Source organism: Arvicola amphibius, chromosome 6 (genome assembly GCF_903992535.2).
Source record: "Arvicola amphibius chromosome 6, mArvAmp1.2, whole genome shotgun sequence".
NCBI classification, from domain to species: Eukaryota; Metazoa; Chordata; class Mammalia; order Rodentia; family Cricetidae; genus Arvicola; species Arvicola amphibius.
In genome coordinates, this window is record NC_052052.2 from 63356738 (window position 1) to 63373609 (window position 16872).

At 37.8% G+C, this 16872-nt stretch overlaps 1 protein-coding gene across 1 annotated transcript in view; it reads left to right on the top strand.

Annotated features, from left to right (window-relative positions):
- Positions 1-16872, top strand: part of Zdhhc21 (zinc finger DHHC-type palmitoyltransferase 21) — a 49418-nt gene that overhangs the window by 9443 nt on the left and 23103 nt on the right. The window contains exons 3-6 of the mRNA XM_038334621.1: positions 1918-2114; positions 3457-3555; positions 10372-10483; positions 13353-13491. Coding sequence (XP_038190549.1) covers positions 1961-2114; positions 3457-3555; positions 10372-10483; positions 13353-13491 — 504 coding nt within the window. The 5' untranslated portion in view covers positions 1918-1960. The remainder of the gene's footprint in view (positions 1-1917; positions 2115-3456; positions 3556-10371; positions 10484-13352; positions 13492-16872) is intronic.

Here is a 16872-nt window from a genome sequence, read left to right on the forward strand (position 1 = left end):
TTATTCTTAGAATCACATAGTTGGTGTATCATCAGCTGCAGCTCTGGGGTCATCCTTGTCTGTTCTTTAACTCCTAGTAGTGAACCAACTAGTAAGGCTTACTGATTTGATTTTGTTTCAGTTGCTCTTTTCTCTAAAATTAATTTTGGCTTTTGTATTCTTTTAGTTTAATTGATCTGTCTTTAACTTTATTCTCCATACGAGAGTTTAAAGTACAAATCTTACCCCCATTTTAATAACTTTCTTGTGCATAAGAATAAAGTTCGAGCATTCTAAATGACATCTGTTTCTCCCCCATGGTGAGAGTGCCCCCCACCTTCACCCCCTGCTCTCGCCCTCCCATCCCCCTCATCACTGTCCCTGGGAGGCATTATGACTTTTGGTGGCCGACTATGACACCTCCTCCTGTGACGCTCAGGCTGTAGTCACCCTGTTCTTGCCTCCCTTTACAGAACTCCTGCCGTGCTTTTTCCTAAGATAACGTTTACATCTTTTAAGACTGAGCTCAGTTTGTATCTGTTTCAGGAAGTCCTACTTGGATATGGATGTAACCCAGTCCTATCTTCTGTGCATTTACTGACAACTTGTTCATAGATCTAGAACTTACCCTAATAAATTCAACCCTTTTAAAATGACACTTTCCAACTGGACTTGTTTATTTAAGACAGTGGTTCTCAACCTTCCTAATGCTCCAAGCCTTTAATTCAGTTCCCCACATAGTGGTGACCCCCCAACCATAAAATTATTTTCATTGCTGTTTCATAACTGTAATTTTCTACTGTTACAAATTGTAATGTAAATAGTTTTGGAGATAAAGGTTTGCCAAAGGGGTCATGACCATAGGTTGAGAACCACTGAATTAAGCAAAGATCATGCCTTATTAATAGTTGTGTCTACACTGTAGAAAACGATTGGTACAAGAATAAGTACTGAACTAGCAGTCATCATGATGATGCAAGTGGGTTTGGAGCCTTGCGGGGTCTGGGAATATGTCTATTTTCTTTTCTTTTTTTAAAAACTCCCTATTGATTCTAGTTTGTTTCAAGTTTGAAGATGACTGACCTAATTTATTATTATACTATTATAATTTCTGTCAGAGATGCCCCTACTATGCACAGTAAATAGTTGTTGTTTAACCTTTGTAAGTCGTGCCTACTACAGAATGGATGTGTTTTAGGTCACTTGATGGACATCACTTCTGGCTGAAACTTCAGCTCACTTGGAGACTCATATGGGGATCTGTTGCTGATGGTTAACTCTCAGCTGAATGAAAGTTCCATTTAAACAGGAGTCCTCTTGAGCTGATAGGAATGAAATTGGTTGGGCTTCACCCCACAAATGTTAATCATTTTAACTATTTGTGTTTTTCACTTCATTTTTGCTTTTAAAATATTTTATAAATTTTTTCATTGTGGTTTTAAGTCCATACGGGGTCTTTATGTTTACATTCGCATATATCCACAAAGTCCTACCCAGGTCAAGCTGCAGAATGTTTTTGGCCCTTTAGAGGTTCAGATCCCTTTCCAGCTACAAGGCACTTTTTCCACTATAAGATAACCAGAATTAGAGGCTTCTTGGTGAAAGTGCTAGACTTTTGTACATGTCTTTTGGTGGACATAGGCATTCTTTTCTCTTGTGTTTACACATGAATTTGTAGTTAAGTATAAAAAGTTTCATTGAGCATATCATGACAATTTATACTTTTAATAGTGATGATTTATAATGAACAATTAAAATTAGATTATTTGAAGATTTTAGTGAATTTTCTGTTTGTTCCCCTAAATTCTTACTTAGAAAAAAACCTAAATATACAAAGGAAATTCAGTAAATGTTGCTATATAGTTTCCAGAGCTGCAGCTTTTTGTTGAGGAACTTGAACTTTCCCATGTTTGTAACTCTCCCTTTTCTCTCTCTTAGGATTGTCTTCCTGTGGGTTGGCAGGCAGTTCTAGGACTGCAGAATGGGGCTTCGGATTCACTTTGTTGTTGACCCACATGGTTGGTGCTGCATGGGTTTGATTGTCTTTGTCTGGTTATACAATATTGTTTTAATTCCCAAAATTGTCCTCTTTCCTCACTATGAAGAAGGACATATTCCAGGCATTTTGATAATAAGTAAGTTTCTAAGTCTTATTATCTTATATAAACATTTTTTTCTTACTGTGAACGTTCTGAAGTACAGTGTCTTCATAACCTTGAATATGCTATTTCAGTAGGACTGCTAACCTTTGCATTACATCACAGTTGTACGAGACAGTAGCTTTTCTGGACTTGCAGAGTTGAGATACTACCTCCATATTCATTTCTCTCTGAAAAGGCTGAAGACCATTTTGTTCAAGAGAAAAGCTGACAACAGTTCTGTTTTGTATTTGACTGCAGACATGGGCGGTCATTGATTGATTGGTTGCTGTTTTGAGACAGGGCTTCCCTCTGTGACCTAGGAGTTGCCATTCTGCTGCTGCCTTCTTCAAGCTGTGGCCCCAGGCATGCACCACTGTGCCTAACTTGAAAATGGAGGCATTATAGGGAAAAGGATGGAATATTTTACTAGTAAATGATATCCTAATGAGTCATGATCCTAAAAATGACTCATACGGTCATCCATAGGGTTTAAAACTTTCATGTCCTTCCCCTCATTCTGATCTCATAACAGCGATAAGAAATATAATCCTTATTTATATAAGTGATAAGGCTGATCCATATTGCTATGTATGATCATGTGTCTAGTGGTCTTAGCAATCAGAAGGCTGAAGCAAGAAAATGGTGACTTCTAGGCCAGCCTGAGCTGTTTAGTAAGACATACATCAAACAGACAAGCCAACAGACAAACACGTTGACTTTGTGGTCAGACACACATTCGGTGAGCACTGTTTGCTTTTTATGTGTTCAGTGTGTTGGCTTTGTATTCCCCCACAAAAGGCCCATGTTTTAACTTAAAATGTGTAATTATGGTGACTGAATCTCAGTTGTTCCTTAATATTATTTTTATGGTTACTTTAACTTTCAAAAGTTTCTAATTCTTCATTTCTTAATTTTTAAGAGTGCATCTCTTAAGATTCATCAACAGAGGCAATTAAATATCACTAATTTAGAATAATTTTGAAGGTGGAGTTGATGAAAGGTTAAATGTAGAATACTTTTTAAATGCTGTTTGATCCTTTTAAATGAGTCCATTCATTTATTTGTCATTATCAGAGGCCACTCTGTGAAAGAATCTCACTTATTTTAAGTTTATCAGTTATTTTAGAAAATCATATTTAAATTGGTATGTTTAGTATGGCCATCATCTTGGCAAGACTATTTGATGAGTAAAATAAGTCGTCTTTGTTTTAATATCTAGTTTATTGATAAGGTTATTCTGATGGGGTTGATTAAAATGCACTTTTAAACTTTATGCTTGTTGTAAAACATTTTAAAGGGCGAATGACTAATTTCTTTATTTAATTTCATGTTACAGTATTCTATGGCATTTCCATATTTTGTTTGGTTGCCTTAGTGAGGGCCTCCTTAACTGATCCTGGAAGACTCCCTGAAAACCCCAAGATCCCACATGCAGGTAGGGTTCTCTTTAGGTTTATTCATTTTGCTGATGCTAGAATTATTAAATTTATTAACACATCTTATAAATTCCAATATATGGTTTATGTAAGTCATTGACACCACTTTGAAGTCTTTGCTAACACGTCTGTTTTCAATTGCAAGACCCCTCCCACCCCCTCATTTTGTGGCTGTTCTTTTCTCCTCACTCCTTAGATCCATATATATTCTGACCATGGAGGTTCTTTTTCCTTCTGTGTGTATATGTGTTGGTGTGAACTGTATCTCTAGTCTCCAGAAGACTCTGCCTCTTACAACAAATAAATACTTGTTAAATGAAACAAATTACCTGAGAAATTCTGGTTTATTTAAGAACAGGATTTTCACTTTGTGGTATTGATAAGTTGCTTAGAGAAAACACTTTTAGTGTTATGGACACTATTTCCTGTCCTCTGCAGATTCAAATAACTTGATGAAAAATGGAAAACTTTTGATCCTGATATCAATTAAAGATAATTTTTTTATTATTATGTTGTCAGATAGCCATTTAAACCATGAAAAGAAATGAATTGGGTTATTTATTTTGTTATATACCAGATATAATAGAAGCTCACTTTTATCTCTTTTGAGCTCCTTTGTTCATTTCTATGTTAACTTTTAGAATTCTGTACTTTTCTCTATGCTTTTGTAGTCCATTTAGGAATCAGAGCATTTTTCTATAGTAATTTAGTGGTTTCCTAACTTGTACTTTCAAATATCTGGGAAGCTTTAAAAAAAAAAAAAAACTCAGTGTCCAGATCACAACTGTATTAGTTAAATCAGAATACTTGGGCATTGACCCAGGTGTGAGGTTATTGAAAGCTTCCCTATAGTTTCAGGGTGTAACAGAGTCTGGGAACTAAACTGCTAATTCTATATGAAATGAGATTGACAAATCGCCACACAGAGCTCCCCAGTCGTCCTGATTCTTGGTTTTTGAGACCTGACATTCATTGACATTGGTGCACAGATTTAGAGATCAGGTGGGAGTATCACACTGATATTTGTGTAGCTATAGCACTGTGTTGAATGTGTAGTTTTTATTTACTTAGAGCAGTAGGGGCTCAGTCTCTCAGCAGTTGATGTGCATTTGTTTGGGGGTGAGAACAGAGAGAGTGGTACTCTGTAATCTTCCTCCTCCCAGATAGTATAGCGGGAAGATGTCTGTATCATATTCACATGCTGCCACCTCAACCCTGAAGTCCAGTAGCCCAGAACAAAGAAACAGGCCTTTTATAGCTCTGGACAATACTTCTGTTTGCAGTGGTCAAACACTCAAATATCTGTAGGCTTCTGACACAGCTAGTCCATAAAAGACAATATGAAGGGAGTAGCCATGATTCAGCTATTGTGAAGTTGTCACAATTTAAATTGCTAGATCTTAAAATTTTAGAGGAGAAAAACGGGCACATTGATAAGTTCTTGACATTATAATGAAATACTTAATGTAGGCAAGTATAAAGAAAAGATTTATTTAACACACACTGACATAGTAAAGCTTCCTTATCTCACTCAAGCATATCCTCTTCCGGAGCCTCCTCCAGAATTGCCCATAAGGCCCTGATTATAGTATTCTGGGCTTTTCTAGTGTGTTCTCTCAATCTCTTCCGGAAGCCTAGTACCAAAACCAGCTGCACATTCTCGGTAGAGTTATTGTATTAGTTCTGCCTTAGTGTCCAGTTCTCCGTGTAGCTTTGTGTCGCTGTAATGGCATGACCAAGGCAGGCAGGCAGCTGATGGAGAAAGGATTCGTTTAGCTCATGGTCTGGAGGTGCGGGGCATGGTATCTACACGGGCTCAGCCCTAGGCGAGCGCGCACCCTTTGTGTCACATCTTGATGGGGCGAGCAGTAGCAGAGACGCTTGCAGAGCAGGGAGCTAGAGGTTCATGAGTCCATATAAAACCACTGTGCTTTGTTATCTTTATAGATGAGGTGATCGGGGAATCAGGGAATCTTGCTGACTTAGGGGGTTCACATTTTGTCTTGTCCTACTTGATGGTGGCAATTTTTTTCTTAAGAAGCTAAGGAACTTCTCCATTATCCAATTAAAAAAACCAAATGAACAAACTGTCTTTATTACATTTTAATTTTTTCAAAGTCTACAAGTCTCATATCACATGATTCTTCGGATAATTGAGTTAGATAAGCTACATTAGGAGTGTCTAACCTAGGCTGGTCCTGGATTACCTAGTTGGATAGTTACATTGCTTTCACAAATCTAGAGCTTTCACTGTCATCTTTTAACCATGTGTGTATATATATTAAATTTTTTTCTTTTGTCTTTCACTTTTGCTATAATTTTTGGGGGGATATTGGAGTTGTCATGCACTTTTTGGCACTGGTTATCTGATGTATTTTTTGGGGAGTGTTCTGTTTTGTCCTTGTTTTTTTCCAAGATAGGGCTTCTCTGTGTAGCTTTGGAGCCTGTCCTGGAACTCACTCTGTAGGCCAGGCTGGTCTCGAACTCACAGAGATCTGCCTGCGTCTGCCTCCCTAGTGCTGGGATTAAGGCAGGTACCACCACTGCCCGGTGTAAGTACGTTTTTTAATTTAGTAAAAGTTGCCACTCTAACAAAGAAGAATAATACAGCATGAAAGATGTTGAAAATATAGAATCATGTTTTTTTTTTTTTTGTAAAATCTTAAAGGTTGAGAAGTTTAATATAGTTGGGTTCTTCAGAAAAAGAAACTTAAAGCCATAATAATTAAATGTTATTAAACATTTTTATTGAATCACACAGAACTATTTTCTATATAGTTTCTTCTTTCCTTTTCTTCTCTCTCTCTGTGTGTGTGAGTGTGTGAGTGTGTGAGTGTGTGTGTGCGTGCGCGTGAGAGACAGATTGAGTGAGCACTGAATGGGTGTGCATCACAGTCACTTATGTGCCACAGTGTGTTTGTAGTGGTCAGAGGACAATTTTGGGGAGCAGTTTCTTGTTGAATAAGATATTGAATGATTATAACCCTCTACTGTATTGAAGCACTGAAGCAGGATGTCCTGTTTCAGCAGCTGCATGGAGTATTCTAGGCTAGCTAGCCTGCCATCTTCTAGCTGATTCTGCTACCTCTGCCTCTCATCTAGATGTTGGTCTTTTTTTAAAAAATACCTTTATCATATATAAATATGAGACAAAGTTAAACACCAGGGAATATCCTTTTTCTCTTGAGAAGGTGCTCAGAATTTGATTTTAAAACCTTTGAGCATATAGATGTAGTCAAATGAGATTGTTATACTTCTATATATTATTAAATTATTCACATGTGTATTTGAAATAACAAGTATAAGACGGTAATATTTCTAACTTACAACTATCACTATCATTTTCAAATTTTATGGAAAAATCTATTTGAGCTCTTAAAAATTTGCTTTGTTGAGGTTAATCCACCTGCCATATAGTTCATGTATTCAAAGTGTCCAGTTTACTATGAGGGTAATCTACCTGTCATAGAGTTCATGTATTCAAAGTGTCCTTTTTACTATGTGGCCATCCCCACCACTGATAGAACATGCTACATTTTTTTAAAAAACAGAAGATTTTGTTTTGTAATGCCGTGTCACAGTATTCTTGGGTTTTAGAGAAAAGGAGGGGACTTGAGTGTCCTGCTGGAGTCTGCTAGCCTGGGCCCAGCTTCTGTAACTATGTGATCTACAGTGAAAAACTTCTGAGCTGAATGATGAACCTGGGGCACCTCTGGTGACACTCGCTGACACTGAGTGGTCACAGAGTTCTGAGAGCACAGCCGCCTGAACGCCTGGGCTCAGAATCACAGCTAGCATATTAGTATGTGTATGAATTGTGGTTTTTGAACTGTACATACAAAGTTTTCTTCTCTTATAGAAGCAATAGTCTAAAGAAAGCAAGGACTTCATATTTTCCTACCATCATTCCTCTGTGTGCATGTATCAAATGAGCGAGCCTGTCCTTAGATTTATCATACTGGGATGTTGGATCTTAAATATTACTGTTTGAAGAGCTGGGTGAGGTGGTACCTGCCTGTATTCTTACCACTCAGGAGACAGAAGCCGAGGAATTACCTACAAATATTCAAGGCCAGCCTGAATATGTAGTGAACTTCAGGCAAGCCAGGGTTAAATAGCAAATGTGTCTCAAAAAAGAAATATATTTTTTTCTTAAATTTCCTGTGAGTTTTGTCTAAAACAATTAAATGGGGACTGGAGTGATGGCTCAGTGGTTAAAAGCACTGGCCACTCTTCCAGGGGACTCAGGTTTGATTCTCAGTACCCACATGGTGGCTCACAACAGTTTGTAACCCTAGTAATAGGAAACCCTCACACCCTTTCCTGCCCTCGGAGGGCACCACGAATGCACATGCACAGATGTATGTGCAGGCAAAACACTCATACACATAAGATAATCCTAAAATGAAATCTTTTAAAAAATCATTAAATGATTTTTGGCTTAGGATTATGACAGACTTTTCAGTACTTTCTGAAATGGCTTTAGACGTTCTTATGCGATTTTGTGCTGTGTATTTTTGCACAGTGTTCTCAGCACTGAAGATTATAAAATCAAAAGATCAATCAACTCTGCAAAACATTTGAAAACTTTCTGTCTTGCAGTATCAAATATCCATCAAGCTTTCCTTACATGAAAGCAAACAAGCACAAGTATTATTGGTATGAAATTCTTTAAATGTTAAAATCTTGTGTAAGCCAAATAATTTCTTTAAAGTAGTTTGTGATTCATCCATAAAGTTTGATTTGTAAACTCATTTACTTATATAACTAGAATCATAAGAATACCTCTGATGAGAAGGGATTACAAGTATGGTAAGTTAAGAGCCCTGGTTTGTGCAGCAGAGTTACATAGAGAAGGGTCTCTATGGCCAGGAGTTCTCTGCCCTCAGGAGACAGGAAGTTAGGCATGGAATAAAGCATCCATTCTCTATAGACGGTTACATACTAATTCATCAGAAAATGATAGAATGAAGGCATATTTGTGTTTTAAAGGGTTAATTTGGAAAGTCTTTATGTGAAAACTGGCCCACCGTGGAGAATCTCTTTGTGTCTGCTTGTGTGAATTTTCAGTGCTAGCGTTGGCTGTGGGTGTTGAGTGTAGCAGGACCTACATGTAGCTGGGACCACCATGAGGAGTTTCCACCCTGTGTGTTGTAGCAAGGCCGGCTCGAGGTCTTTAAACCACTGCAGTACTGTGTCTCTCATGATTTGTTCCATTAAAAGAGGATCTGTAAGAGATAACTTTTTAACATAGTTAATATGATACAGATTTTACTACTTTTTTTGTTGTTTTCTGAGACAGGGTTTTTCCATGTAACAGTCCTGGCTATCCTGGAACTCACTCTGTAGATCAGGCTGGCCTTGAACTCACAGAGATCTGCCTGCCTCTGCCTCCTGAGTGCTGTGTAAAGGCGTGTGCCACCACTGTCCAGCCAGATTTTGCTTCTACTTACCTGTTTCCTTCAAAAGATCTACAGCAGAGTGTTTTTCTCACACTTTTCTATCAAGATTGGAGTATGCAATTAAATCAAAGTAATAGAATTTAAAAGGAATCTTTTAGAAAATTGAGCACTATTGTCATCTTTTAAAAGCATTTAGAATTGTTTTAAAAACTTTAACTTTCATATTTGAGCAGGCATTTAGTGATTACCACTGTTACGTGAGGGCCCCACTCTACATGATAATATTCACTCTGGGAACTACTATGTCTGTCCATTTACTGTAAGATTATGGAGGTAGTAGAAACATTAAGAAATTTTAAGAGTTTTATAATGATAAAACTTTATTTTAGTAACTGTAAAGAATATACATCTCATATAAGGAAGCAATTATTTAATTTTGGAAGATAAATTAATAGTTTTTATAGATGTGATTAGAATAATTTATAATGAAAACAAAATACCTTGTCTCTTTACTTCTGCAAATCTATAATTGTAGACTGCTTTCTACTAGTCCAGAGGGAATTACTAACTGGGCACATGGCAAAAGCTGATGCCAGTACTGAGGAGGCTGTGGTAGGAGAACTGGCAGTTCAGAGCCTACCTGGGTTGCATGTAGCAAGACCCTGTCTCATAAAAAAAAAACTCTCATCTTTTTATTTGCACTAAATACTAATGATTTTTCTAATCTTCACTTTTTTTTTTTTTTTCGAGACAGGACTTCCCTGTAGTTTCTAGAGCCTGTCCTGGAACTAGCTCTTGTAGACCAGGCTGGCCTCGAACTCAGAGATCCGCCTGCCTCTGCCTCCTGAGTGCTGGGATTAAAGGCGTGCACCACCACTGCCCGGCTAATCTTCACTTCTTTATTGGATGCCTTCTAAACCCAATCTGACCTCCAGCCTGCTCCTAATATACACATCCAAATTAACTAAAAAATAAAATCCTTTAGAGAAATAGTTATAAGATTGATTTCAACTTATTTATGTACTGAAACTAAGACTCAGTATTATTTCTTTGTTAGTGCTCTTATATTAAAAAATTATAAATTAATTGATTTATATAAAATTCTAGTGTTTTGATAGAGTTTAGGGTTTTATAAAATTACTTACATTCTCATGATTTTTTTCCAGAACCATCCTTTCTGTTATTTACTTAGAAATAATGGTATTGTATTTTTTTAATGTTAAAATAGAAGTGTATAAAAACAACATATAGCAGCATTTATGGCAAAGGTGCTTGATTACTTTGGAGACCCAGAAAAAAAGAGGAATGTCTTAGAGAAATAAGTTGAAGCCTACCTGTGGAATTTAGTAGTGGTTACTGAGTCTCAGCACCACCAGCATGCCTAATTCCTAAATAATCTGCTCTCCTTCTCAGAGCGGGAGCTGTGGGAGCTGTGCAACAAGTGTAATTTGATGAGGCCAAAGCGATCCCATCACTGCAGCCGCTGTGGCCACTGTGTAAGAAGGATGGACCACCACTGTCCTTGGTAAGTATAGATGGTCATCAGTGCTTATAGACAGCCACAGGATTGCTGCTGAAAGTACCCTGCAACATATGAGTGTGTTGGTGCACATCTGTAATTCCAGCACTTCGGAGCTGAGACAGGAGGATTAGTTAATGATAATAAAAAAGAACAGTCTGAGAACCTTCCAGCTTTAAACAGAAATAACATTTAAGTCATTTCATTAAATTTTTTAAAATAAAAAAATGGTTTTTGCAACTCCCAGAGTAAATATCTGTAGAGATTTATCTCTGCTAACAAGAAGACATTTGTGCAGAAAACTTCAGAATTACCACATACCCAAATATGCAAAGGACTAGGGTGCGCATATCAAATGAGACAGTGCCTGCAGAGCATTTGGTGCATGGCCAGATGTATGGGAGCACTCACCTAACAGCTGTTTCTCCTACTGGGGCTTCTAAGACACAATGGCCACTGCTTCAGTTCCTCTTTCCTTACTTGTTAGAGGACACTTTGCAGATTTGCTAATAGATCCCTTCCACTCCTTATGCCTTTTATAGTATTTTCTGTTGGACATTATTTACATTTTGTGCATGTTGGATATATATAAGAGCTAATTAGCTGTTTCTGTGGAACTGCCAATATATTTGGTCAATAGGGGGCTCTGTTGTAATATTTAAAGACACTATTAAAAAGTAGATTAAAAAAAACAAATGCTCTGAGCATCTATTGTATTTCATTTCAAAGCCGTCACAAAAATTTTTGAGCAAGATATATTCTACTTTCTAACATTGGATCTTGTTTAATATTTAAATTGGTATAGCACATATAAATTGATATAGCAGTTTATGAATATATATGCACATATATTTGTACATACATGCATGCACATATATATGAAGTTAACTATATAATAACTCTTTAACAAAAAACAGTTCATTTACCTACAGTTGATTGAGGAAGACACTTCACCTTTGTCTAATGATGCTAATCAATTTCACCTCCTTTATTATTATCATAAAATAATCTCTTATTTATGACTATGATAATTTTATAGCATTGCTAATTAGCAAAATTTTAGTTTACATTGTTTTTTTTAACTATGAACTGTTTTTTAAAATAGATTTCCAGAGACTAGAAAAACAGAAGAATATTTTAAATAAAAGTACTTCGAGTTTTTTTTAATTGTCTAAGTCTACTATAAGATATTATATACTAGAATATGCAGTGTTAAAAAATGTGCCTCACATTTTAAATAGATCAGTTTTCAATTTTCTATAACTCAGTGATACTTATAACCACAGTAATAAAACATGAAAAACCCTATGTGAAATCTGCGTTGAGATAAGTGGTAATCACTTTGAAAATTCATAGCACTTTTTTATATTAGTTTTCCTTATCAATTAGAAAGATAATAAATATTCATGGTAAAGTTAATGCTTCCTTACAAGAGAATGCTATAATTTAAAGTTTAAAAGAATCATCTGGGCAATGCGCCTGTTCATACCAGTGGCCTGTTTTAAGAGGTAAAGACTAAATTGTTGGTGGGGAAATGAAGCACCTTTAACTTGAACTGTGATGCCGAGAGATTTCTGTCCCTAGGTTTCTTGCTCCCAGTGTCTGTTTCAGGGTATTGGTGGGAGGAGAGGGGTGTAGAAAGATGTAGGAGATTAGCAAGGAAGGTTGACAGATCTAGACTCGGGAATTTCTTCCATTGAATTTCCTACAGAGCACTTGCTGTTGTCCAAGTGAGGGTGTCCACGGTATTAATTGGAGACAGAGGTTCTTAATGTTCTCAGAACTGCAGCATTCCAACTGTCAGGGCTTCAGAGTCGGTGGCCAGCTCTCAGACGCCTCAAAGTCTTTGTTTTCGTCTCTGACCATTCTTTCTAAAGAGTTTAAGCAGAGGCACACAAGAGGGCCCTGTGCCTGTCAGAGCTCCTAAGACAATGTCTCAGAGCCTTGTTCCGGAGCCTGTGGAGGAGAGGAGGGGTGGGGCAGCAACAGCTGAGAGCCCTTTCAGTCCTGAATGAGCGCACTTCTCTTGATGATAATAAAGCTTTTAATTGTCCTGTTTACCAGTAGTGCTCTGTAGCCTCAGATTAAACCCACAAGCATCTCAGCTCTGTTCTGTTTGATATTTAAAAATAATGCAAAACTACGAATCTTAAAAGAAACAATTTAAGATACAAATTAATCTTAACACACACATATATGTGTGTGTGTATATGTCTATACATACATATGTACACATGTATACACATATGTTTTTCCCTTCTTGGTGATAGTATAGTTCTATTTTAAAAGGAAAATATTCATACAATTTTGGTAAAAATAGTTTCATATTGGAATTTTAAGTTAGATTTTTCTATGGAATCTTAAAATACACTTATTTTGTAGCAATAGAATTTACTCATTTTAAACCAGCCTTGGCATGTTATGATTATAGCATCATCATCTTTCTAGTTGGACTTTGCTGTTGTTTTGGCAGAGAGGACATGAAAATGATTTGGAATATGTTTTTATTTTTAGCTGCCAAGGATACATTTTTCTTATAAAGTAAAAATAAAATTGTGTGCCTCACAGGTCTATCCAAGTAGCGAGTTTGAGCTGTTTTTCCCTGAAGTATTCGAATGCTCTCTTCTGCTAGAGCGCTGTATGGCAGGGCAGGGTGCAGAGCGAGGTCTCCTTCTGGCCCTCTGGGCTGCAGTCTCTTGTAACTGAAGACCCTCTGCCCATCTGCTCTCCTGTCTCACCTGGCTGCTGTGACTTACAGAAGGCACTTTATAAACGTCTATCTTAAAGAGCTGGCTTTTAGGTTGAGGGGGAGGCTTACCTTCATGATCCTCATATGGGCATCTTACTAAAGGCTCTGTGTTTCTCATTTTTTCAGGATAAACAACTGTGTAGGTGAAGACAACCACTGGCTCTTTCTGCAGCTGTGTTTCTACACTGAGCTTCTGACTTGCTACGCACTGATGTTTTCTTTCTGCCACTATTATTATTTTCTTCCACTAAAAAAGCGTAATTTGGTAAGACATGTTTATATTCACTGACGTTAGAGCAGCCGTGTACACCTGTAAACACCATGGATCCTTAAAGTGCCAGAGTGGCAGGCAGAGATAACAAAGCCAGCCTTAGATCAATGAACTTCACACTGCACTGGGATTGAGAAAGTGTCTGTTTTTCTTGTTAGACAAGTCTCTTTATAGCTATTTGTGTTAAGTAGATATCTTCAGAAAATAAAATATTAGTTCTTTTGGTATAGGAGTTTAAAAGTAACCTAAAGTAGTGAAAACGAAGAAAAAGTATCAAATTCTTGTTTTTAAAATAAAAACAAACATAGATTAGTCTATTTATTTATTTTACTATTTTAAAAGTTTCTTTCTTCTCTCCTCCCAGATCCTTCCCACCTTATGCCTACACAAATTCAGGTTCTTGTTCTTGCTTGTCTCTCTCTCCCTCTCCCTCTCCCTCTCTCTCTCTCTGTTTCTCTCTGTCTCTTCAAAAACAGAAGAAAAGACCAAAAAGACAGAACCACCAAACCATAACCAAAAGAAGAGGAAATAAAAAGCCTGTTTTGTGTTGGTCAGCTATTCCTGAGCATTAGGTCTGCCCTGGAGTGTGGATAATTAATTAAATTTTTACAGGTTCTCAAAAATAATTAACTTTTTGAGAAGAGGACTCCTTTCTCTCGTTTTAGTTTTTGTTTTTTAAGACTAGATTGTGGAATGTAGCCCAAGGTGACTGTGAACTCTTGGCCTTCCTGCTCAGTCTCCTAAAGTGCTAAGATGACAGGCATGTGCCACTTTCCCTGGTCTTCTGCCCCCAGCCCTCCTTGGTAGTAAGATGAGTTTCTAGCATGTTCTAGAGCAGTGGTTCTCAACCTTCCTAATTCTATGACCCTTAAATACAGTTTCTTATGTTGTGGTGACCCCAACCATAAAATTAATTTTGTTGCTTCTTCATAACTGTAATTTTGCTACTGTTATGAATTGTAATCTAAATATCTGGATGGTCTTAGGCAACCCTTGTGAAAAGGTCCTTCAGCCCCCAAAAGGGTCACGACCCAAAAGTTAAGACCCACTGTTCCACTGTTGCAGAGTTGCCTTTAGGTACACATCATTTGAGCATTGCCCAGACTTGCCTACATGGTGAGGATGCAGCTCCAGAGCCTTGGTTCAACTGTCTCAACACTGTGCTGTGGGCTTCTCATGTTAGTTTTTCTAGTATTTACAAGAGAAAATTGAGGATAATGGAGTAAATAAGGTACTGGACACAGAAAGGGAAAGATTACCCAACTGATTTTAGTTACAGAGCTGGGATTGAGCACAATCCTGTGTTACTTTTCATTTTATTTGGACTTTGGATGTAGTTTTAAAAAATGCCAAGTGTGCGTGCGTGCGTGTGTGGGGGGGGAGGGGAGGAGGGAGAGAGAAAGAGAGAGAGAGAGAGAGAGAGAGAGAGAGAGAGAGAGAGAGATGAGAGAGAGAGAGAGAGAGAGAGAGGTGGGGGAGAGAGAGAGAGAGAGAGAGAGAGGCAGAGATAGAGACAGAGGTGGGGAAAGCAGGAAAAGAGAGCGCGCGTGCATGTCCAGAGACATAAGATAGAAAGAGAAGGAACAGATGGAGGGGTACTTTTTCTTTACTGTTTACACTGTTTATGGTTTTGCATATGACATGCCATATATAGGTGTGTGGTTAAATTGTGCAATGCAAGTGATGGGAGTCTCAATTTTGTGTGTAGTTGCTTTTGGTGCACAGGCTTGTTCTGAGACTTGACTGTTGTGTGTGACTGCTGACCTCAGTGGGGCTCTGTCTTGAATGTGATTGGATTGTGATTATTAAATATGGTGTACATTATTAAAGTTGGGTCCAATAGCTGGATCAAATTCAAAGGACAGTTTTGCTTCTTGTTGGTACTTATCTTTACCCCTAGCACCTCATGCAAGCTGGACAAGTGCTTTGCCACTGAGCTGTAGCCCGAGCCCAGGTCTTTGTTTTGAGACAGGGCTCACTACTTGGCCAGGTCCATTTTGACCTAAGTCTCGCTCTAGAGTCCAGACAAACTTGGAACTTGTAGTCTCCCCTCTTACCCGTCAGAAAAGATGGCTGTGAAGTGAATGTGAATCTTTGGCATTTTCACACTGCAAATACAGTTCCTGTTTCTATTGGGGTTTTAGAAATGTTTCGTCTTGCTTAAGGTTAATTTGTGGCATGATTGGTGTTAGAACATGTGAGTTCTCCAAGGAAACTGTTTGTGTTATATTTGGGCCTCAGAAGTATCTTAAAATTGTTCAGTGGGCTGAAGATCATAGTTTTTCAAAAAGCGAGAGAAAAGATGCAAGAACAGTCAGTGGAGAGGAAAAGATCCTGAAGAGAGCCCAACTTGCAGGGCAGGGTGGGGCCGCAGCCTCTGCCGCTGGAGGTTAATTGGATCTCCATAGCTAGCTGATTTTGTCAGTAGGTTTTACTGGGGATAAGACAGCTGTTCTCGTTTTTCCATGCGTAGTCTATGACTTCTTTTGTGTTAAAACAAAGTTGAGTGGTGATGACAGACTGCCTGGCTAGCAAAACTCAAAAATATTAAAGATTTGTTCTCAGTATTAAGTTTGCTGACCATGGTAGTGGAAAACTCACTTTGAAAACAGATGGGCTAGGTGCAAATGCTTAGCTTCTCTTCTTATGTATATAACTTTTTAACAGATTCCTTAACTCCTCTGATTTGTAATTTCATGTTCTGAAAAATGTGAATGATAATGAAACTGAATAAGTTAATAACTATATACAGCCAGGCATGTTTGTTTTTGTCTCTATCCTAGAACCCTGGAGGCTAATTGCAGGAGCATTGCAGTTCAGAGTCAGCCTAGCAAGTTTGAGGCTAGATAGGCTAGATAAGACCTTATCTGAAAAAGTTAAAGCAACTAAGAAAAAAATATAATATATGCAAAAAATGGCAAATAGTAGATGTTTACCTTATGTTACATTGGTTTTACTAAAACTCTCAGAAGCAGAGAATATTTTCTTTAGCCTCTTCATTTTCATGGAAAAATTATAAACCATTGAACAATATTATTGGGGGTTTGGTGACAGATAAAAGAAATTCCAGTAACAACTAAAAAATGGCACAATAGTACTTATATGGAAGATTTAGAAATTTGAAATTGCAAGAACTTTTTTCCTTGAATACTCGGGCAGTGAGAACACGGCTTAGTGAATAGGGCCCTCGTGGCCAGTGTGGCTGCAAACACTGTCATCCCAGCGCTGGCGCTGGAGACAGGAGGAGCCCTGGAGCTTATGTCCAGTGGTCTAGCCTAATGGGTAGACTTCAGATCAGTGGGGGGCCCTGCCTAAAGTTGTCCTTGTGTCACCCAACATTTACATGGACCTGCACACACGTGAACATGCACACTG